At 49.9% G+C, this 23,126-nt stretch overlaps 1 protein-coding gene across 2 annotated transcripts; it reads left to right on the top strand.

The window, feature by feature from the left end:
* The first annotated feature begins 1,903 nt into the window (after positions 1-1,903).
* Positions 1,904-22,496, top strand: LOC137323982 (myosin light chain 3, skeletal muscle isoform-like). Of its 2 annotated transcripts, none has more exons than XM_067988153.1 (7): positions 1,904-2,210; positions 10,804-10,831; positions 15,413-15,556; positions 15,700-15,873; positions 17,853-17,930; positions 18,056-18,098; positions 22,109-22,496. In XM_067988153.1, the coding sequence occupies exons 1-6, from the start codon at positions 2,076-2,078 to the stop codon at positions 18,082-18,084; spliced, it is 588 nt and encodes a 195-aa protein (XP_067844254.1). In that variant the 5' UTR covers positions 1,904-2,075; the 3' UTR covers positions 18,085-18,098; positions 22,109-22,496. The 2 variants fall into 2 exon arrangements, with proteins under 2 accessions (XP_067844254.1, XP_067844255.1); XM_067988154.1 differs by lacking the exons at positions 1,904-2,210; positions 10,804-10,831 and adding exons at positions 9,722-9,834; positions 10,572-10,596.
* The last annotated feature ends 630 nt before the right edge of the window (positions 22,497-23,126 follow it).

Raw genomic sequence — 23,126 nt, 5'->3', positions numbered from 1 at the left:
ATGGTGGTGGACAATTAAACAACTAACGGGAGGAGGAGGCTCCGTGAACATCCCCATCCTCAATGATGGCAGAGTCCAGCACGTGAGTGCAAAAGACAAGGCTGAAGCGTTTGCAACCATCTTCAGCCAAAAGTGCCGAGTGGATGATCCATCTCGTCCTCCTCCCGATATCACAGAAGCCAGTCTTTAGCCAATTCGATTCACTCCACATGATATCAAGAAACGGCTGAGTGCACTGGATACAGCAAAGGCTATGGGCCCTGACAACATCCCGGCTGTAGTGCTGAAGACTTGTGCTCCAGAACTAGCCGCGCCTCTAGCCAAGCTGTTCCAGTACAGCTACAACACTGGCATCCACCCGACAATGTGGAAAATTGCCCAGGTATGTCCTGTCCACAAAAAGCAGGACAAATCCAATCCGGCCAATTACCGCTCCATCAGTCTACTCTCAATCATCAGCAAAGTGATGGAAGGTGTCGTCGACAGTGCTATCAAGCGGCACTTACTCACCAATAACTTTTGTAAAGGTTTAGCATAACTCCCTTCCTTTTGTACTCTATGCCTCTATTTATAAAGCCCAGGATCCCATATGCTTTTTAACAGCCTTCTTAACTTGTTCTGCCACCTTCAAAGATTTGTGTACATACATCCCCAGGTCTCTCTGTTCCTGCTAAAGTTTGTTGAATTTTAAACATGTGTGTTGTGCCCATTTACACTCGAGTTTCTGTGATATTTTATGCTGGTTCAAAAGTCCATTCACCAAAGCAGTCCTCGCCCACAAAACTAGCCAAGCCCCCAGGTCGGAAAGGCGAGTTTCCGCGGATTGCGCCCGTTGGAGTGGGTGGGGGTTCATCACGTTGCTCCCAGTTTCTTGTTATTAAGTTTGAGCCTGATAGTTAACGGAAAATGTAAGATTTCCTGAAAGTTGGACAAGGAAAGGGAGTGATTAATGTGTAGCCGCTGAAACGCCACCTGAGGTTGCATTGTTTTGCTGGCGTGTTTGTGTCTGTGTAAATATCCAGGCAGTGAGGGAGGTGACTGGAGTGCTGCCCGTCCCTGGCCAAGTCTGCTATTCCCCTTAGTGTGCGGTTAGCAACTCTACCCCCATCACGGCGCACGGTCCGTGTGATAGCTTCTCGTTTGCATCTCCAATTTGGCTTTTATGAAAGGCATAAATAATCGCAAGTCGGAGGTATGGAGGTGATAAAGGCGGGGAGTGATGGGGCTCGTGTATAGAGCGGAGAGCAGAGTTTACTGCTCTATGAAAGGCCAGGACCTCACCAGTGTACAACTGACACTGTGCACAAAACGCCTTGATGGGGAAGAAGCCCATTACTTTTCCAGGTGTGTGAGTGTGCCATTTGTTTGGGCTGAAGGAGCAGTCGGGCCTCCGGGAGACACCAACAGTTAGTGTAGGGCCTCTTTTGGGAGACATCCAGCCCCGTTATATGTGGGTCCTTTAATAGATGCAAAGTGCTGGTCGTTGTTCAGGGATCAAATAATGGACTGAGCTGCGGGTGGGACCTTGTAAACCCCTCGGGGATTGGTCTGTGAGGGCGGCTTGCACATTCTTCACTTCCCGGATAGGTTTCATTTTATTTTTAAACCGCAATCCCGCTTGATCGACACTTTCTTGCAGAAAGAGAGCTGGCACGTTTGCGAGCCGGAGGAATTGCCACCCATTCCCAAATGCCAGGTGAAACTAAATCGGCTCACGGTGATGTCAGGAATGGATAGCTTCAGCACGACAGAATTCGGGTGAAAATGTCCCACAATGTCACCCCGCGTCAACAGGCGGGGAATCTGACTTGTTGGCTCTAGGGGGAGGGGGTTAAATCTGGTGTATAATATAAAGGAGGTAGGATTGAGAATTCCCGCTGGTTTGGGAAAGTCCTGGTGCCATTTATAGTCCGGCCAGATTATCTCCCTTCCTGTTGACTGTCCAATCGAGCGGCATGTGACAAATTTGTCTTATCTGTAAGCGGCATATATACCCCGAGCTTTCAGGCAGACAGTGCCCGGCACCACATCAGCAGCCTGCACCACTCCGTCATCTGCCCCAATCTACATCCCAAATGGCACCCAAGAAGGACGTAAAGAAGCCAGAGCCCAAGCCTGCGGCTGCTCCTGCTCCTGCTCCCGCTCCCGCTCCTGCTGCCCCGGCCCCCGAGCCAGTCAAACCCAAGGCTATCGACTTGTCCTCAGTCAAGGTGGGTACATTTCTGTGATATGCGGGAGATTTTTTTCCCCCTTTTTTTTACCCTTCCGGCCGAACCCCTGCCCGAGCGTGATCCTGTCCAGGTATCTCCGGGGGTGGGTGGGGGGGTTGTATGTCCTTTAAGAATTAATAAGTTCTTTACAAGTAGCAAATGGTGAAGATGTGAGTTTAGTGACACCGATGCTCTTTTATTAGCTGGTTCATTTGATAATACTTTTAAGATTTTCTGAAATTATAATTTAGCTCCACTTTATTTGACACTTGGTGATCTGGAGGACCGATCATGTCGTGTTTTGCCTCCTGAGTCGAGTATGGGGACTGTATTTCACGTGTAGAGTCCCTCTTACTATCTAATTTATCATCAGCCTCCACTCTCCCCGCCCACAATAAATAGAATGAGTGAGTTAGCAAGAACTTGCAACTGAAATGTGACTAAATATGGGAGCGATACCCAGGCCAGTCAGCTACCGTTACAATTAAGACCTCGTTGCTTAAAAAGGGCAGCGCTGTTATGTGTTAAACGGTAATGTGTCGGGCCCGTATCACTTGCCCTAATAAACCAGACGGCAGATCTCAGCTGTCCATTGGTCCAATGTTGTCACTACACTGAAATGTGCAGCTTAATTAAACGTGTCCATCCGGACAGTAATCCCCGTCAGACCTACACGGGCGCTACTCCCACAGCTTAAATACAAATTACAGGAAGAAAACTTGTGACAGTTTCAAGTGTGACTGTCAGGCATTTTCATCCAGAGTTTTAAAACAAATTCACACCTTAACTTTAAAGTTTTCCCATGTTACTCTGAAATTGATACAAAGTAGGTGATTCCTTCTCTCGTTCTATGATTCTTGGGTTCCGAGCATGTTTCCGCTGAACACACGCCTTGAAGGAACTCCCAACTCTCACTGTCCCAACAACTGCCCTGGGGCTTGTTTTACATTCTGTATTACAGCGCCAAACATTTTCTGGGGAACTGATATTTGGATGTCTTGAGATCTCTGATTTACGGAGTGACCTGTATATTTGAAATCAAATGGGTTGACTGGTGAGCAGCAGATTAATTAATTGTGTTCTCAGGAATAAGTTACACTGGTTTAAGGGGTGAAGTGAAAGAAAGAGGGCTGGGCCCACCTCAATACTAAACAATAGAAGCGACCCTCGTTAAATATTCAGTCCATTACCTTTCAATCCAGTTTCACCAGACCCGTATTCGCATTTTGAAAAATTGAAATGTTTCAGCGCTCGGGAAAAAGTAGCGTGGAGTAAGGGAGGGGTGTATGTAAGGGAGGCACTGTCAGAGTATGTGTGAGGGAAGCTCTGTCAGAGTATGTGTGAGGGCTCTGTCAGAGTATGTGTGAGGGCTCTGTCAGGGTATATGTGAGGGAGGCTCTGTCAGGGTATATGTAAGGGAGGGTATATGTAAGGGAGGCTCTGTCAGGGTATGTGTGAGGGTATATGTCAGAGTATATGTAAGGGAGGGTATATGTAAGGGAGGCTCTGTCAGTCTATGTGTGAGGGCTCTGTCAGGGTATGTGTGAGGGTATATGTCAGAGTATATGTAAGGGAGGGTATATGTAAGGGAGGCTCTGTCAGGGTATGTGTGAGGGCTCTGTCAGGGTATGTGTGAGGGTATATGTCAGAGTATATGTAAGGGAGGGTATATGTAAGGGAGGCTCTGTCAGGGTATGTGTAAGGGAGGCTCTGTCAGGGTATGTGTAAGGGAGGGTATATGTAAGGGAGGCTCTGTCAGGGTATGTGTAAGGGAGGGTATATGTAAGGGAGGCTCTGTCAGGGTATATGTAAGGGAGGGTATATGTAAGGGAGGCTCTGTCAGGGTATGTGTGAGGGTATATGTCAGAGTATATGTAAGGGAGGGTATATGTAAGGGAGGCTCTGTCAGTCTATGTGTGAGGGCTCTGTCAGGGTATGTGTGAGGGTATATGTCAGAGTATATGTAAGGGAGGGTATATGTAAGGGAGGCTCTGTCAGGGTATGTGTGAGGGCTCTGTCAGGGTATGTGTGAGGGTATATGTCAGAGTATATGTAAGGGAGGGTATATGTAAGGGAGGCTCTGTCAGGGTATGTGTAAGGGAGGCTCTGTCAGGGTATGTGTAAGGGAGGGTATATGTAAGGGAGGCTCTGTCAGGGTATGTGTAAGGGAGGGTATATGTAAGGGAGGCTCTGTCAGGGTATATGTAAGGGAGGGTATATGTAAGGGAGGCTCTGTCAGGGTATGTGTGAGGGTATATGTCAGAGTATATGTAAGGGAGGGTATATGTAAGGGAGGCTCTGTCAGTCTATGTGTGAGGGTATATGTCAGGGTATGTGTAAGGGAGGGTATATGTAAGGGAGGCTCTGTCAGGGTATGTGTAAGGGAGGGTATATGTAAGGGAGGCTCTGTCAGGGTATGTGTAAGGGAGGGTATATGTAAGGGAGGCTCTGATAGTATCTCTGGGTCAAAGAGCCTGCACAATAAGGCTGGCTTCGATCTGTCTATTGGCCCCGCCTGCCCCGAATCCCTGGTCTCGGATGAGTGAGTAGGTTTGATAAATACAATGAACTGAAATGCTGTTCGCTGTCGAGCGATGGAAGCCAGTCCTGTGCCTGCACCTACATCCTATGCAGGAGGGAGACGAGCTCATTGGCATTTTGAGCCCCAGAGTTATTCCCGATGTGTGAGTTGAGACTGTAGTGATGGATGGCGAAATCACTTTCCTCATCACTTCATTCGCAAGACATCCGAATGGAAGGAAATCCATCAGTCCCGGAGATCTGAAATAAAAGCAGAACATGCTGGAAATAGCCAGCAGTGTTAACGTTTCCGGGGGGTGGGAGATGCTCAGATACTGACCGACCTGCCCTGTACTTACGCCATTCCCTGTTTCTATGTAGTTAAAGCTGGAGGCTATCCTACAGGTAAGGCCGGTGTTCAGTGAGTGCCACCGTCACCTAGTCTCTTGTCAACATATGTTCTAAAAACCATTGGGTGCCCCGTTTGCGAACGAGGTGAGAACACCCCCCTCCTTCTTCCCTCCCCCCCCCGCCTCATCCCCCCTCACCCTTCCCCCCCCCCCCCCCCCACCCTCCCCCTCTCCCCCCTGGGTTAATTTCTTTTACCTCGATTTGTCCAGTCATTATCATGTATGTTTGTGAAATGAAAATCTTTAAATGATTACCCAGAATGTTTTTATTACAGTATGAATGTGTCAATATTTCATTACCCCTACAGTTTTGCTGATATTCTCACATTAATACTGTTTTTCCCGAAAATCCAGCTCTTGTCTCAATCTGGGACAGTAATCAGATCGTTAGTTTAGTTGATGGAAGGTCAATGTTTTCAATGACCGTGTGATATTATTCCCTGTCATTTACTCCCTGTCATTCCGTCGGTTTTGGTATTGGCTGCTCATTGATATTAATCTGTACCCGTGCTTTCCTTCTTTGTAACAGGTCTTCTGAGAATTGGAAGATGGAAACAGAACATTGCAAATGCACTTTTAACGCGCCAGCTCGATGCATGTTGCAGTCACTGTAAAATACGGTCCCCGAGAGATAACGGGGCGTGAGGCCACTGATCAGTGGATTTAAGAGGCAGAGGCAGAGGGACAATCAGAATTGTTGCTTTGTCAGCCATGTGAACCAGGAGCGACTGAATAACTAAACTGCAGTAACTCTCCCAACTATAAATTAATACAGATTCTCCCCTCCCTCATACCCTTCACAAATGAAAAAATACTGTAAAAACATTGGGTCTCAAATAGTCTAACACGATGTCTTTTAGTGAGTTTTTCTGCTTGCCGAGGTATGGGACGTCAATGTAATACATACATTTTCTATTTTGGACACTTTTCTGTCAACGCCAAGCTCGCCAGAGTCAGGTAAAGCAGGGACAAACTACGAGTGATTTTTTTTTGCCCGACCTCAGAACACCCCCCATTATACCAGGGTGACCTTTCCCCAATTCATGCACCAGCTGGCCTGATAGAATCTCGGGCACCTACATCCCACTGAGGTGCATTTTACTGTGTGTATTCACACTGCAGGCTTAGCATCAGTGCCATGTGATTACAGCTCCACACCTGTGCTAAACCTGTGGAGTATACACCAGGTGCCAAGGCCCAGCAGAGTGAGACTCCCTCCGGCACAGAGTTCTGCTCCTCTTTGCTCCATGTCAGGACAGGCCCTGACTCCAATTTCAGACTGCATTTACACTAGAATTGCAGCATCCATATCACGCCAAACCTCAGTTCAAGGTCCAGTGTGAATAAACCCTTATATTGTGTTTTGCCACCCACACTAAAGGTGTAATATAAATCTAGAGTCAAAGCTTGATCTGACTGAAGAAAAGTGGAGTGAGGCTCCCTGGTGGAGGGAGTCTGCTTGGCACCATTATATATTCTATATTTATATATAAAATGATTAGAAAAGTGAAAAATAGTTCCAGAGGCCTGGCGAACAGCAAATGTTATTCCTTTAATTAAAACGGGAGATAGAACAAGTCCAGGGAACTATAAACCAATTAGCTTAACATCGGTGATAGGAAAGATCTTTACTCAAAGATGTAATAGAAAAACATCTAGAAACCCAAAATATAGTAAAGAATATTCAGCACGGATTTCAGAAGGGAAAGTCATGCTTGACCAACCTTACTAAACTCTTTGAAGAAGTAACAGAAAGAGTAGACAAGGGTAATGTAGTAGATGTAATATATTTGGATTTTCAAAAGGTCTTCGATAAGGTATGACATTGTAGACTCATGACTAAGATCAGAGCACGTGGAGTCAGGAGATAGCTAGCAGAATGGATAGCAAGCTGGCTACAGAGTAGGGGTTAAGGATAGCTACTCAAGCTGGCAGAAGGTGGTGTTCCACAGGGATTGGTGCTGAGGCCACTGTTATTCACCATTTACATAAATTATTTGGACTCTGGAATTGGGAGTACAATTTCAAAATTTGTGGATGACACCAAATTGGGGGTGTAGTTAATACTGAGGGAGACTGTGACAAAATACAAGAAACATTAATAAACTTGCAGAATGGGTGTGTAATTGGCAAATGAATTTCAATATAGATAAGTGTGAGGTGGTGCATTTTGGTAGGAGGAATAAGGATGTCATAGAATCATAGAAAGGTTACAGCATGGAAGGAGGCCATTCAGCCCATTGAGTCGGCGCTGGCTCTATGCAAGAGCAATCCAGCTAGTCCCACTCCCTCTCCTCATGTACTCCTTGGAAAATAAGAGTCTAAAGGGGGTAGAGGAGCAAAGGGATCTGGGGGGATACATATTCACAAATCATTAAAAGTAGCAACGCAGGTTAACAAGACCATATAAAATGCAAACAAAGCACTGGGGTTCATTTGTAGAGGGATAGAATTGAAAAGCAGAGAAGATATGTTAAACTTATATCGAACCTTGGTTAGACCACACTTGGAGTACTGTGCACAGTTCTATTGAAATCTATATATAGATTTATAAATTATATCAAAAATCTATATTGGAATTCATTTGGCAATTACACTTCCACTCTGCACCCTCTCTAAGGCCTTGACATCCTTCCTAAAGTGTGGTGCCCAGAATTGGACACAATACTCCAGCTGAGGCCTAACCAGTGATTTATAAAGATTTAGCATAACTTTGTACTCTATGCTTCTACTAATAAAACTCAGTAACCCGTATACTTTTTTAACAGTCTTATTAACCTGTCCTGCCACCTTCAAAGATTTGTGTACATATATCCTCAGGTCTCTCTGTTCCTGCACCCCTTTAAAATTGTACCATTTTGTTTATATTACCTCTCCTCATTCTTCCTACCAAAATACATCACTTCACACTTCTCTTCTGCCCATTTCATCAGTCTGTCTAAGACCTCCTGAAGTCTGTTACTATCCTCCTCACTGTTTACTAATTTTACCCTACATGTGAGCTAAGTGTTCAGACAGTGCGGACCTGTCCAGACATTTAAAATTTAACTGCTGCAAGAAGATTGTCCACACACACACTGACCGTCCACACACACACTGACCGTCCACACACACACTGACCGTCCACACACACACTGACCGTCCACACACGCACTGACCGTCCACACACGCACTGACCGTCCACACACCCACTGACCGTCCACACACGCACTGACCGTCCACACACGCACAAACCGTCCACACACACACTGACCGTCCACACACACACTGACCGTCCACACACGCACTGACCGTCCACACACGCGCTGACCATCCACACACACACTGACCGTCCACACACGCGCTGACCGTCCACACACACGCTGACCGTCCACACACCCACTGACCGTCCACACACCCACTGACCGTCCACACATACACTGACCGTCCACACACATACTGACCATCTGAACGCGCACTGACCATCCACACACACACTGACCATCCACACACACACTGACCGTCCACACTCGCACAAAGCGCTCTCTCTTGGGCAGCAGTATTCCAGTTTCACTCTGGGAGTGTAATGGGATAGTGCCTGGCTCACACCTGAAGTTATTGTACCGGTTTGAGACTAGTACCTGCTCATTATGGCCTAGGGCCATCACCGCTGAGTTATACTGCAATTAGCAGGTAGCTAATTGTAGTGGGGTATTTCAGCGGGTGATTTGGAGGCAAAGGGGAGTGATTGCTGTTGTGATCGATCTCCCAGTCTGCTGTTCCGCTCTGGCTGCGGTCCGTGATCCTGACCCATTCAGTATTTGAACAGTTCTAGGAGTCTATGGCTATAACTAATTTATATACTGTTCCCCATTCACTGCTAAATTTCTAACACTCATTTAGTATTATACATTTTTAATCAGATCACAGACTTATTTTAAACATTTCTATGGAATAAACACATATAGTTTAGGAGTGAAATCACGCTTTCACACAAAGGGTAGTGGGAATCTGGAACTCTCTCCCCCAAAAGGCTGTGGGTGCTGGGGGTCAGTTGCAGCTTTCAAGACTGAGATGGATCGATTTGTGCTGGGTAGGAGTGTCAAGGGGTATGGAGCGAAGGAGGATAAATGGAGTTGAGGGACAGATGAACCATGATCTAACTGAATGGCAGAACAGGCTCGAGGGGCTGAATGGTCCATCCCTGTTCTTATGTTGCGCCTGTTTTATTTGATCTAATTCTCCATCCTAATATAAAATAATTTACAATATAAACGCCAAAGATCCCTTCATAAGTTGGATTTATTCAGCGCCTTTTACAGCCGATGTTAGTGTTGGAGAGTAGTCACTGTTGTAAGGTAGGGAAACATTAAGAGGAAAGTTGCAGCGGGTCGGTGAGAGGGGACTTTGACAAACCACTGCCCGAATCTGCTGACATGACCCACACTCGTTGCCTGAAATTTCTTGGTCCCAAAATAGGGAGCTGGTGTATTCCTGGCGCCGTCCTCCTGCCCTAAGAAAGTTAAAGAACTCGGGCGGAGGGGGAGGGCCAGGCTCTCCCGACACCTGATCCCGCACTCCCGTCACACCCACAAATAAATAAGAGGCAAGGCTCGGGGAGGGAGGACCATCTCTGGGAAGAGACAAGCGCAGTGCCGAGCCGAGCCGTGCCGTGCCCGCTCCTCACCCCGTCCTCTGCCGGATCTCCAGCCATGGTGGGTCCGGGCTCCAGCCCCCTCTTCATTCACCCTCCTCTTTATTCACCCTCTCTCCTCATTCACCCTCTCTCCCTCATCTTTTTACCCTCTTCTCTCTCCCTCTCTATTCTCTCTCTTTATTCACCCTCTCTCTCTCTCTCTTTATTCTCTCTCTTTATTCACCCTCTCTCTCTCTCTCTTTATTCTCTCTCTTTATTCACCCTCTCTCTCTTTATTCTCTCTCTTTATTCACCCTCTCTCTCTTTATTCTCTCTCTTTATTCACCCTCTCTCTCTCTCTCTTTATTCACCCTCTCTCTCTTTATTCTCTCTCTTTATTCACCCTCTTCTCTCTCTCTTTATTCTCTCTCTTTATTCACCCTCTCTCTCTCTCTTTATTCTCTCTCTTTATTCACCCTCTCTCTCTCTCTCTTTATTCACCCTCTCTCTCTTTATTCTCTCTCTTTATTCACCCTCTCTCTCTCTCTCTTTATTCACCCTCTCTCTCTTTATTCTCTCTCTTTATTCACCCTCTCTCTCTCTCTCTTTATTCTCTCTCTTTATTCACCCTCTCTCTCTCTTTATTCACCCTCTCTCTCTTTATTCTCTCTCTTTATTCACCCTCTCTCTCTCTCTCTTTATTCTCTCTCTTTATTCACCCTCTCTCTCTCTTTATTCACCCACTCTCTCTCTCCCCCTCTTTACTCTCGGTGCATTTGCAATGTCTCCAATCTCTGTTTTCTTCTTCCCTTTCAGTCATTCTCAGCAGACGAGATCGCCGGTAAGTGTCGCGGGGAGCCCAGGTGAGCGGGGCCGTGGGCCGGGGGTAAATGGCCCTGGGGGTGGGGTGTTCTGCCCTGGAATGGGCCTGGGTGGTGGGGGTGTGCCCTGAGCCCTGTGCCCGGCCCGGGGTGCCCTGTCCCCGGGGCTCCTCCTGAACCTGCTCCTGATGTATTTTTGGTTTGGGTTTGTTTTTTTTCTCTTTCAGATCGAGTTCAGTGCGGAGCAGCAGGAAGGTGAGGAGCGGCGCTTTCATCCTCCTCTCGGCAACCGGGGCACGGGCTTTAAACACCAGCCGGCCTTCACTTTGACGGGGTGATGTGCACCGGGCCTGTCCCGGGCAGGGAGACCGGCTCGGCCCCCCCGGCCCCCCGGGCCCCCCGGCCCCCGCCACACCTTTGCTCAAACCATCATCAGCAGCGAGCGGGCCGGGCCCTCTGTGGGATCTCCATTCACTCCTAATAGACCTGGGAAGGCCCAGATATGGCTGGGAACTGGGGGAGGGTGAGAGTGAGGGAGAGGGTGAGAGTGAGGGAGGGAGAGGGTGAGAGTGAGGGAGGGAGAGGGTGTGTGTGTGTGCGGGTGAGGGTGTGTGTGTGCGCGGGTGAGGGTGTGTGTGTGTGTGCGCGGGTGAGGGTGTGTGTGTGTGTGCGCGGGTGAGGGTGTGTGTGTGCGCGGGTGAGGGTGTGTGTGTGCGCGGGTGAGGGTGTGTGTGTGTGTGCGCGGGTGAGGGTGTGTGTGTGTGTGCGCGGGTGAGGGTGTGTGTGTGCGCGGGTGAGGGTGTGTGTGTGCGCGGGTGAGGGTGTGTGTGTGCGGGGGTGAGGGTGTGTGTGTGTGTGCGCGGGTGAGGGTGTGTGTGTGTGTGCGCGGGTGAGGGTGTGTGTGTGCGCGGGTGAGGGTGTGTGTGTGCGCGGGTGAGGGTGTGTGTGTGCGCGGGTGAGGGTGTGTGTGTGCGCGGGTGAGGGTGTGTGTGTGTGTGCGCGGGTGAGGGTGTGTGTGCGGGGGTGAGGGTGTGTGTGTGCGCGGGTGAGGGTGTGTGTGTGTGTGCGCGGGTGAGGGTGTGTGTGTGCGCGGGTGAGGGTGTGTGTGTGCGCGGGTGAGGGTGTGTGTGCGCGGGTGAGGGTGTGTGTGTGCGCGGGTGAGGGTGTGTGTGTGTGCGCGGGTGAGGGTGTGTGTGTGCGCGGGTGAGGGTGTGTGTGTGTGTGCGCGGGTGAGGGTGTGTGTGTGCGCGGGTGAGGGTGTGTGGGTGAGGGTGTGTGCGGGTGAGGGTGTGTGTGTGTGTGTGCGGGTGAGGGTGTGTGGGTGAGGGTGTGTGTGTGTGTGTGCGGGTGAGGGTGTGTATGCGCGCGGGTGAGGGTGTGTATGCGCGCGGGTGAGGGTGTGTGTGTGCGCGGGTGAGGGTGTGTGTGTGCGCGGGTGAGGGTGTGTGGGTGAGGGTGTGTGTGTGTGTGTGCGGGTGAGGGTGTGTGTGTGTGTGTGCGGGTGAGGGTGTGTGGGTGAGGGTGTGTGTGTGTGTGCGGGTGAGGGTGTGTGTGTGTGTGCGCGGGTGAGGTGTGTGTGTGCGCGGGTGAGGGTGTGTGTGTGCGCGGGTGAGGGTGTGTGTGTGTGTGTGCGCGGGTGAGGGTGTGTATGCGCGCGGGTGAGGGTGTGTGTGTGCGCGGGTGAGGGTGTGTGTGTGTGTGCGGGTGAGGGTGTGTGTGCACGCGGGTGAGGGTGTGTGTGTGCGCAGGTGAGGGTGTGTGTGTGTGTGCGCGGGTGAGGGTGTGTGTGTGTGCGCGGGTGAGGGTGTGTGCGCGGGTGAGGGTGTGTGTGTGTGCGCGGGTGAGGGTGTGTGCGCGGGTGAGGGGCGGTGGGTGTGTGTGAGGGTGTGTGCGTGGGTGAGGGGCGGTGGGTGTGTGTGAGGGTGTGTGCGTGGGTGAGGGGCGGTGTGTGTGTGTGTGCGCGGGTGAGGGGCGGTGTGTGAGGGTGTGTGTGTGCGCGGGTGAGGGGCGGTGTGTGTGTGTGTGTGTGTGTGCGTGGGTGAGGGGCGGTGTGTGTGTGTGTGCGTGGGTGAGGGGCGGTGTGTGTGTGTGTGTGTGTGCGCGGGTGAGGGGCGGTGTGTGTGTGTGTGTGTGTGTGCGCGGGTGAGGGGCGGTGTGTGTGTGTGTGCGCGGGTGAGGGGCGGTGTGTGTGTGTGTGTGTGTGTGCGTGGGTGAGGGGCGGTGTGTGTGTGTGTGCGCGGGTGGGGGTTTGTTGGTTCCATATGGAGAACAGTATAAGAGAAGGTGATGTTTGTGTATTGATACTGAAAGCTGCGGAAGGCAGAGTTTTACGGGACTGAGGCTTGTCCCCAGCCATGGCCTGATATTGCTGCAGCAATGCCTCTCAGTACCGTGTGAGAGTTCAAATATCTTCTATGTGTTTTTTAAATGAATGTTTAGGAGAGTCTGATCGGGGCATGTTAAATTAAAAACTATAATGTCGAGGTGAAATAATTGAAAATGTACCAAAAAAAATTGTTTCTTTATAGTGATGTTCAGGTGGTAGAGCTAGTCCAAGCAGCACAGTGCCCAGGCAGGAAGATAAGAACAAGAGGAGGCCATTCAGCCCCTCGAGTCTGTTCCCCCCATTCATTGAGATCATAGCTGATCTGTGACCTAACTCCATATACCCGCCTTAGCCCCATATCCCTTAATATCCTTGGTTAACAAAAATCGATCAATCTTGGATTCAAAATTAACAATTGAGCTAGCATCAACTGCTGTTTGTGGAAGAGAGTTCCAAACTTCTACCACCCTTTGTGCGTAGAAGTGTTTCCTAACTTCACTCCTGAAAGTCCTGGCTCTAATTTTTAGGCTACGTCCCCTACTCCTAGACTCCCCAACCAGCCAAAATAGTTTCTCTCTATCTATCCTATCAGTTCCCCTTAATATCTTGAAAACTTTGATCAAATCACCCCTTAATCTTCCACATTCTAGGGAATGCAAACCTAATTTGTGTAATCTCACCTCGTAATTTAACCCTTGGAGTCCAGGTATCATTCTAGTAAATATACATTGCACTCCCTCCAAGGCCAATATATCCTTCCTAAATTGCGGTGCCCAGAACTGAACACAGTACTCCAGGCCAGCATTCCATTAGCCTTCTTGATTATTTTCTGTTCCTGTCCATGACATTTTAATAATCTATGTACATGGACCCCTAAGTCTCTTTGGACCTCCACTGTTTCGAGCTTTTCACCATTTATAATGTGCTCTGATCTATCATTTTTAGGTCCAGGGTGGATGACCTCACATTTGCCTACATTGAAATCCATTTGCCACAGTTTTGCCCATTCACCTAATCTATTAATATCTCTTTGTAATTTGATGTTTCCATCTACGCTGTTTACAATGCTGCCTATCTTTGCGTCATCGGCAAATTTGAATATGTGGCTGTCGATCCCATCATCTAAGTCGTTAATAAATACAGTGAATAGTTGAGGCCCCAACACAGATCCCTGTGGACACCACTAGTCACATCCTGCCAGTTTCAGTACCTGCTCCCCCGGCCCCCGCGGATGGCAGCTCCCCCGGCCCCCGCGGGTGGCAGCTCCCCCGGCCCCCGCGGGTGGCAGCTCCCCCGGCCCCCGCGGGTGGCAGCTCCCCCGGTGCCCCCGGGTGGCAGCTCCCCCGGTGCCCCCGGGTGGCAGCTCCCCCGGTGCCCCCGGGTGGCAGCTCCCCCGGTGCCCCCGGGTGGCAGCTCCCCCGGTGCCCCCGGGTGGCAGCTCCCCCGGTCCCCGCGGGTGGCCGCTCCCCCGGTCCCCGCGGGTGGCAGCTCCCCCGGCCCCCGCGGGTGGCAGCTCCCCCGGCCCCCTCGGGTGGCAGCTCCCCCGGCCCCCTCGGGTGGCAGCTCCCCCGGCCCCCCCGGGTGGCAGCTCCCCCGGCCCCCCCGGGTGGCAGCTCCCCCGGCCCCCCCGGGTGGCAGCTCCCCCGGCCCCCCCGGGTGGCAGCTCCCCCGGTCGCTATGTAAACTGCATGGTTATCTGGAAGATTTCCTCCGTTCCGTATTTCTAGCAAAACAAAAGCCCCTGTTCCAGGTGAAAACCTCAGCAAGAGACATGGTAAGGGTCACAGTTACATTGGGGTCAGGGGCTCTTCCCCCATATGTGCAGATTGGTCTTAAAGGTTGCATTACACAGGTGGAGCTGAATGTGTGAACTATTGTACTTCTCTGGGTAGCTAAGGTTATGTTGCCATTGCTCCTGACACATGGGGGATTTAAAATAAACACTAAATAAGCAGAAAGAATGTGGGATTATTGAGCAAAGACTGTGTTGCAATGGACAGGGAGAAGACTAAGAGTCTGGTACTGTGAGTCGGCATCGAGCAGTTTCAGACAGTCAGCACTCTGTGTCTGGAGGGTTTGCCCATAAATAGCTGAGTGTCATTGAGAAAACCGCTGATCAAACATCTGGATATAGTTATATGGGGTTTTTCACTAACCATTCCCAATCTGCACTTCACCAGAAGGGATCACCAGGACAATCTCAAACACGTGCCCTTAAAAGGCTAAAATATTGACTTGAACACACTCTAGTGTGAGCAGTTTTCGTAATGTACCCTTGCACTGCCAACACATTCACTGTGACTCCTCCTAGCTGGTTTCCAGTGCATATTTCTCCTTCCTGTGGCTTATTTAGCCCAGGTCATCGGCCCCTAACTGGATCGTGCAGGAATGGGAATGGATCACTGCTTTTTAGTGTAGTCCAAGTTAAGCTTGTTCTTTCCAAATTCTCACCCATCCTGTGTTGTGTGTATTTGTTATGTTCTCTTTCCCCCCCCCCCTCCCCCCCCCAGACTTCAAGGAGGCTTTCCTCCTATTTGACAGGACTGGTAATTCCAAGATCACCTATGCCCAGGTCGCCGATGTCATGCGTGCTTTGGGCCAGAATCCAACCAATGCTGAAGTGAAGAAGATCCTGAACAATCCCAGCGCTGAGGGTAGGTCCCCAGCACAGGCACGATGGGCCGAATGGCCTCCTGTGCTGTATCATTCATTGATTCAATGACGACATGATCTTCTGAGGGTATTCTCTGAGCACTGATTATTTGTAATATTCATCTTTTGATGTCTTTTGTTTTAGAGATGGCCAACAAAGCCATTGAATTTGACCAGTTCCTGCCCATGCTCCAGACCATGGCCAACAACAAGGAACAGGGTTCCTACGATGACTTTGTTGAGGGTCTGCGTGTCTTTGACAAGGAGAGCAATGGCACCGTGATGGGCGCTGAACTCCGCCACGTTCTCGCCACACTGGGTATGATACAAGCACAGCCTACGGTGTTAAAGGACAAACAGAAATCAAATACCTTAAAAGGGGAACCCATTCTTGGCAAAGTAAAATTTGAAAGCGTAGGAAGATCATTTTTAAAATCTGTATTCCTTAACAAGATTTTACTCCCTGTGTTTGCTGTCATAGTTTGAAAGTTATGCGGCCAACACATTTTGCATTGAGCCAAATTCAGTCTAAAACTGGGACGTAACCGGCTTTCCGTGTGTGGGAACGGGATGGGGGACATGTTCTCTTTTTCACTTTGTAAGAATGAACGGAATTACATTGATATAGTCCCAGGATAGCCCAAAGCTTCACAGCCAAGGAATTATTTCTGAAGTGTGGTCACTGTTGTACATAGGCAAATGCACCCTAATTGTACACAGCAAGGTCCCACAAACAGCAAGGAGATAAATGACCGGGTAACCTGTATTTGGTGGTGTTGGTTGAGGGAGTAATGTTGGCCAGGACACCGGGAGAACGCCCTGCTCCTGGAACAGTGGCGTGGGATCTTTAGTACCCACCTGAACAGGCAGACAGGACATCCGTTTACTGTCTTATGGGGAGGGTGGGGGGGCAGCACGGGAGGGTCGGGGGCGGTCGGGAGTGTGGGGGGACAGTGTCGGGGGACAGTGCGGGAGGGTCGGGGGGGTGGTCGGGAGGGTGGGGGGGTGGTCGGGAGGGTGGGGGGGGTGGTCGGGAGGGTGGGGGGGTGGTCGGGAGGGTGGGGGGGGTGGTCGGGAAGGCGGGGGGGGCAGTGTGGGAGGGGAGGGCGGGGGGGCAGGGAGGGAGGGAGGGTGGGGGACAGTGCGGAGGGGCAGTGTGGGAGGGGAGGGCGGGGGACAGTGCGGGGGGCAGGGCGGGAGGGCGTGGGACAGTGCAGGGGGGGCAGGGCGGGAGGGTGGGGGACAGTGCAGGGGGGGCAGGGCGGAGGGGCAGGGCGGGAGGGCGGGGGACAGTGCGGAGGGACAGTGCGGGGGGGCAGGGCGGGAGGGCGGGAGGGCGTGGGACAGTGCGGGGGGGCAGGGCGGGAGGGCGGGAGGGCGGGGGACAGTGCAGGGGGGCAGGGCGGGAGGGCGGGGGACAGTGCAGGGGGGCAGGGCGGGAGGGCGTGGGACAGTGCGGGGGGGCAGGGCGGGAGGGCGGGGGACAGTGCAGGGGGGGCAGGGCGGGAGGGTGGGGGACAGTGCGGGGGGGCAGGGCGGGAGGGCGGGGGACAGTGCGGGGGGGGCAGAGCGGGAGGGCGTGGGACAGTGCGGGGGGGCAGGGCGGGGGACAGTGCGGGGGGGGCAGAGTGGGAGGGCGTGGGACAGTGCAGGGCGGGAGGGCGTGGGACAGTGCAGGGGGGCAGGGCGGGAGGGCGGGGGACAGTGCAGGGGGGGCAGGGCGGGGGACAGTGCGGGGGGGCAGGGCGGGAGGGTGGGGGACAGTGCAGGGGGGCAGGGCGGGAGGGTGGGGGACAGTGCAGGGGGGCAGGGCGGGAGGGTGGGGGGACAGTGCAGGGGGGCAGGGCGGGAGGGCGGGGGACAGTGTGGGGTCAAGGTGCAGCAGTACTTTGGGTTGACAGTGTCTGTTGAAGTCTCCTGATTTATAGATATTGATGCCACTTTATGGAGCAGTACCCGGGACTCCGAGGACTCCTCTCGATTGGCACTGAATGCTCCTGGGGCTTGTGGTGTGTGTGATCTGTTTGTTTTTAGTGGTTCTTGGTTTTCCCGTTTCCATGTGTGAAGTTGTGAGTTTTCCTGAGTGGACACGAGGCTATTTCCTGGCTTGGTTTCCCAGGCCTTTGAACACCTAAATCCAGCACCTACATATTACCGAGGCACGGGTAGTTAATATTTCTGGGGGAGGGGCGTGCAGTTGTGAAGCATTGTACCTGTGCTCTGGTGAACTGGATCAGTAAAGGCATTGTCCGTTTTAAAGCAGATACTGATGCAGCAATTTCTTGCTCCGTTCCCCAGGTGAGAAGCTGACAGAGGAGCAAGTGGAACAACTGATGACAGGTCAGGAAGATGCCAACGGCTGCATCAACTACGAGGGTAGGTGTTTGAACTAGCGCAGCCATTTCCCATCATTCTTCTGTATTTTCTTTTGCTTTTTGTGTAAATACTGACTTTTTACTTTCCGTTCTGTTTTACTAATTCATTTTTGTTTCCTTTGACAGCCTTTGTCAAACACATCATGTCTGTTTAAAATGGATCCCCATGGTATGCATCGCATGGATTTTTCAGTTTCCTTCTTTCATCTTAAAGTCTGTTCCATTTTGTACAATTCCTTATTTGTCAGTGATAGCAAGATTTGTGGTTTTCGTGTGTTGCTTGCTCACCAATAGCCCTGATTTGCTCTGCAGAACTGACTCTAAAGGCATCAGTTATTTATTCCAACGGTTAATAACAGGACAGTCTTATTTGGGTGAACAGATACCCAAATTGTACCTGTTTTAGAATGAGGAAAAACAGAGACCAGAGCAGGGGAAATGAAATTAAAAGTCGAACAGTAACAGTGATCAGGCAGGCCTTGAGGGTGGCTCATTTTGTCAGTCGAAAACCAGGCAGAAAATTGCAGCATTTTAATGCAGAACAGGGCTGTTTTATGCTCGTGTATGAGCAGGTGGGGCCACTTCATGTTTGTTTGCAGCAGTTTTTAAAATGACCCCTCCCCTCGTCTAATGTTTGAACTGGGCAAAAAGAATCAACCTTAATTTTAACTGGGACGTTTAGATCCAAAGAGGAGTCATATAAAGTTGCCAGAAAAAATAACAGCCTGAGGATTGGGAGCAGTTTAGAATTCAGCAAAAAAAGACCAAGAGATTGATTAAGAGGGGAAAAACAGAGTATGAGAGTAAATCTGCAAGGAACATAAAAGTGGACTGTAAAAGCTTCTACAAGTATGTAAAAAGAAAAGATCAGTGAAGACAAATGTAGGTCCCTTACAATCAGAAACAGGAGAATTTATAATGGGGAACAAGGAAATGGCAGAGCAATTAAACAAATACTTTGGTTCTGTCTTCACGGAAGAGGATACAAATAACTTCCCAGAAATGCTAGGGAAACAAGGGACTAGTGAGAAGGAGGAATTAAAGGAAATTAGTATTAGTAAAAAAATAGTGCTGGAGAAATTAATGGGACTGAGAGCCGATAAATCCCCAGGACCTGATAATCTGCATCCCAGAGTACTAAAAGAGGTAGCCATGGAAATAGTGGATGCATTAGTTGTCATCTGCCAAAATTCTATAGATTATAGAACAGTTCCTGCAGATTGGAGGGTGGCAAATGTAACCCCACTATTTAAAAAAGGAGGGAGAGAGAAAACAGGGAACTACAGACCGGTTAGCCTAACATCAGTAGTAGGGAAAATGCTAGAGTCTATTATAAAGGACGTGATAACAGGACACTTAGAAAATATCAATGGGATTAGACAAAGTCAACATGGATTTATGAAAGGGAAATCATGTTTGACAAACATACTGGAGTTTTTTGAGGATGTAACTGGTGGAATAGATAAGGGAGAACCAGTGGATGTGGTGTATTTGGATTTTGAGAAGCCCTTTGATAAAGTCCCACATAAGAGGTTAGTGTGCAAAATTAAAGCACATGGGATGCGGGTAATATACTGGCATGGATTGAAAATTGGTTGACAGACAGGAAACGAAGAGTAGGAATAAATGGGTCTTTTTTGGGATGGCAGGCGGTGACTAGTGGGGTACCGCAGGGATCAGTGCTTGGGCCCCAGCTATTCACAATATATATCAATGATTTGGATGAGGGAACCAAATGTAATATTTCCAAGTTTGCTGACAACACAAAACTAGGTGGGATCGTGAGCTGTGAGGAGGATGCAAAGAGACTTCAAGGCGATTTAGACAAGTTGAGTGAGTGGGTAAATGTGGATAAATGTGAAGTTACCCACTTTGGAAGGAAAAACAGAAAGGCAGAGTATTTTTTAAATGGTGATAGATTGGGAAATGTTGATGTACAAAGGGACCTGGGTGTCCTTGTACACCAGTCACTGAAAGCACACATGCAGGTGCAGCAAGCAGTTAGGAAGGCAAATGGTATGTTGGCTTTCATTGCAAGAGGATTTGAGTACAGGAGCAAGGATGTCTTATTGCAGGGCCTTGGTGAGACCACACCTGGAGTATTGTGTGCAGTTTTGGTCTCCTTACCTAAGAAAGGATATACTTGCCATAGAGGGAGTGCAGTGAAGGTTCACCAGACTGATTCCTGGGATGGCAGGACTGTCATACGAGGAGAGATTGGGTCGACTCGGCCTGTATTCACTCGAGTTTAGAAGAATGAGAGGGGATCTCATTGAAACACATAAAATTCTGACAGGGCTAGACAGACTGGATGCAGGGAGGATGTTTCCCCTGGCTGGGGGGTCCAGAACGAGGGGTCACAGTCTCAGGATACGGGGTCGGACATTTAGGACTGAGATGAGGAGAAATTTCTTCACTCAGAGGGTGGTGAACCTGTGGAATTCTCTACCACAGAAGGCTGTGGAGGCCAAGTCACTGAATATATTTAAGAAGGAGCTAGATAGATTTCTAGACACAAAAGGCATCAAGGGGTATGGGGAGAGAGCGGGAATATGGTATTGAGATGGAGGATCAGCCATGATCATATTGAATGGCGGAGCAGGCTCGAAGGGCCGAATGGCCTACTCCTGCTCCTATTTTCTATGTTTCTAGGTTTCTACAGGACGTGTGTCACTGAAATCATTATAAGTGAAAGCAGAGTGTAAGGTCAAAGGGGCAGGGTCTGCATGGAACGTTTTTAATTCATTCTCAGGATGTGGGCATCGCTGGCAAGGCCGGCATTTATTGCCCATCCCTAATTGCCCTTGAGAAGGTGGTGGTGAGCTGCCTTCTTGAACCACTGCAGTCCGTGTGGTGACGGTTCTCCTTGGCGAGTTGTATCCTGTAGATGGTACACACTGCAGCCACGGTGCACCGGTGGGGGAGGGAGTGGGTGTTTGAGGTGGGGGATGGGCTGCTGATCACATTTTCTTATCCCAACAATGCGCTGACACATTGGGACAAAGATCACTCTGCTCGATTATGTTTGAACTAATAAGTGGCTTTTGCCACAAAGTAATTGCCATTATTTGACAAGAGCCTCCTTTTACAAGGAGAGCACCACTAAAACAATCGACTTAACGACTAAGTTTAGAATAGTATTGCATTCTGACAGTCAACAAAAAAACCGTATGTCCAGCAGTGCCCGTTCATGAAATACTTGTTTGTGTTGAGTGTTGCAGCAGATTTGAACCCTAGATTGCCTGGTTACAAGCTAGATGCTTTAGCCACTAGGCCACAGCACCAGGTAGTCTTGGTTTGTTTCCCATCGAAATCCTAATGAAACTTAACTGTGTTTAGTGTCTGAGATCGGGCCTTCTCAGAGCAGGGTGGCCCAGAGTGTAGGTGTATTTGTTTAGTGTCTGAGATCGGGCCTTCTCAGAGCAGGGTGGCCCAGAGTGTAGGTGTATTTGTTTAGTGTCTGAGATCGGGCCTTTTCATTATAGGGTGGCCCAGAGTGTAGGTGTATTTGTTTAGTGTCTGAGATCGGGCCTTTTCATTATAGGGTGGCCCAGAGTGTAGGTGTATTTGTTTAGTGTCTGAGATCGGGCCTTTTCATTATAGGGTGGCCCAGAGTGTAGGTGTATTTGTTTAGTGTCTGAGATCGGGCCTTTTCATTATAGGGTGGCCCAGAGTGTAGGTGTATTTGTTTAGTGTCTGAGATCGGGCCTTTTCATTATAGGGTGGCCCAGAGTGTAGGTGTATTTGTTTAGTTTCTGAGATCGGGCCTTTTCATTATAGGGTGGCCCAGAGTGTAGGTGTATTTGTTTAGTGTCTGAGATCGGGCCTTCTCAGAGCAGGGTGGCCCAGAGTGTAGGTGTATTTGTGAAGCTTTCCGCAGGCTAGTACTTCGAGCCGGATTGGAAGCACTGATTGGAGAGAACCTTCCCGAGATCGGTGCCTAGACTGACCTGATCAAGCCTGCCCCCTGCACTGTGTCAAAAGGTGCAAACCATTTCAAAGGCTTTTACACCAACCGAGGCTGCACTGCCCCAAGCAAAAATAAAGGTGGATGCACCTGTTCTAGATGGAATCAGTGCCTTTACAACAAGTCTGAGTGATGTCATTGTTTATATTGTTCACTGTGTTTGCCCCCAGAATTTCACACAATGCTCATATTATTTGTACTTTGTTTCCCAGAATTGGTGCATATGGTTCTAAATGGCTGAACACCTGTCACATCATGGAATTTGTGTCTTTCCGACCAATGCGAGCAGGATCCGTTTGGACTGTACAAGAACCACTTTGTTTTTTTACTTGTATCCAATGGACTGTATTTCAAACAACAAAATGAGGAAGGAAAAAAAACCCTGAAGGCTGTGGTGGCAAACCTGATGGATAAAACGGCTTAGTTTGTCCATGATGTTTGACATGGTTGGAAAGTGCACGTGGGAGTCAACATCCAGTAAAATCTCTCCATGGTCAGTCTGTGGCTGTATCGTCCATATTATATCTCCACATGCGGCAGTCTCATTTATTAGCTCTGTACAGCGTACTTCAAAACATGACAAATAAAATGTGAAAACATTGTGCTGTGCTTTACTTTTCAAAGGCAGTGTGTTGTCGTTCCCCCAGGGCCCAGTCCCCAGTCCCTCTGCTGCTTTAGGAAGATTGGGCGCTAAATTGGGCCGTGTGGCGCCTGTTGTTTCGGCGCTACACGGCCTCGCCGACATCCAACATGGCGTCATGGATGCACACGCATGGTGCACACGTCATGGTGCGCCAGACGCCATCTTGGTATAGGAGTTAGCGCAGGCGCAGATAACGAACGCTGGAATCATGTAAAGTAGGGAGAAAATGGCTTCAATCGGTGTGGGGCACTAATTTAAAGCGATAGACACCATTTTGGGACTTAACGCTCAACTCAACACACAGTCTTAACCCCGACCATCTGAACGTGTCTTGGAGTGCCTGGAGGACCCCCCACCGGTGCCATTTAAAGGGACCATCCAGGATTTACAGGCTGGATTATTGCGTCTGGCTGCCGAGACATTTGTAACTCTTTTTGGAGGTCTCCTAGACTTGAATACTAGGACGTGGGGACATAGCCTAACATTTAGAGCCAGGACGTGTAGGAGTGAAGTTAGGAAATGCTTCTACACGCAAAGGGTGGGAGATGTTTAGAACGCTCTTCTGCAGGCGGCAGTTGATGCAAGCT

This window comes from Heptranchias perlo, chromosome 7 (genome assembly GCF_035084215.1).
Source record: "Heptranchias perlo isolate sHepPer1 chromosome 7, sHepPer1.hap1, whole genome shotgun sequence".
In the NCBI taxonomy this organism is placed as follows: domain Eukaryota; kingdom Metazoa; phylum Chordata; class Chondrichthyes; order Hexanchiformes; family Hexanchidae; genus Heptranchias; species Heptranchias perlo.
Note: the sequence above shows the minus strand (reverse complement) of the source record. Positions and strands in the feature narration are given on the sequence as shown.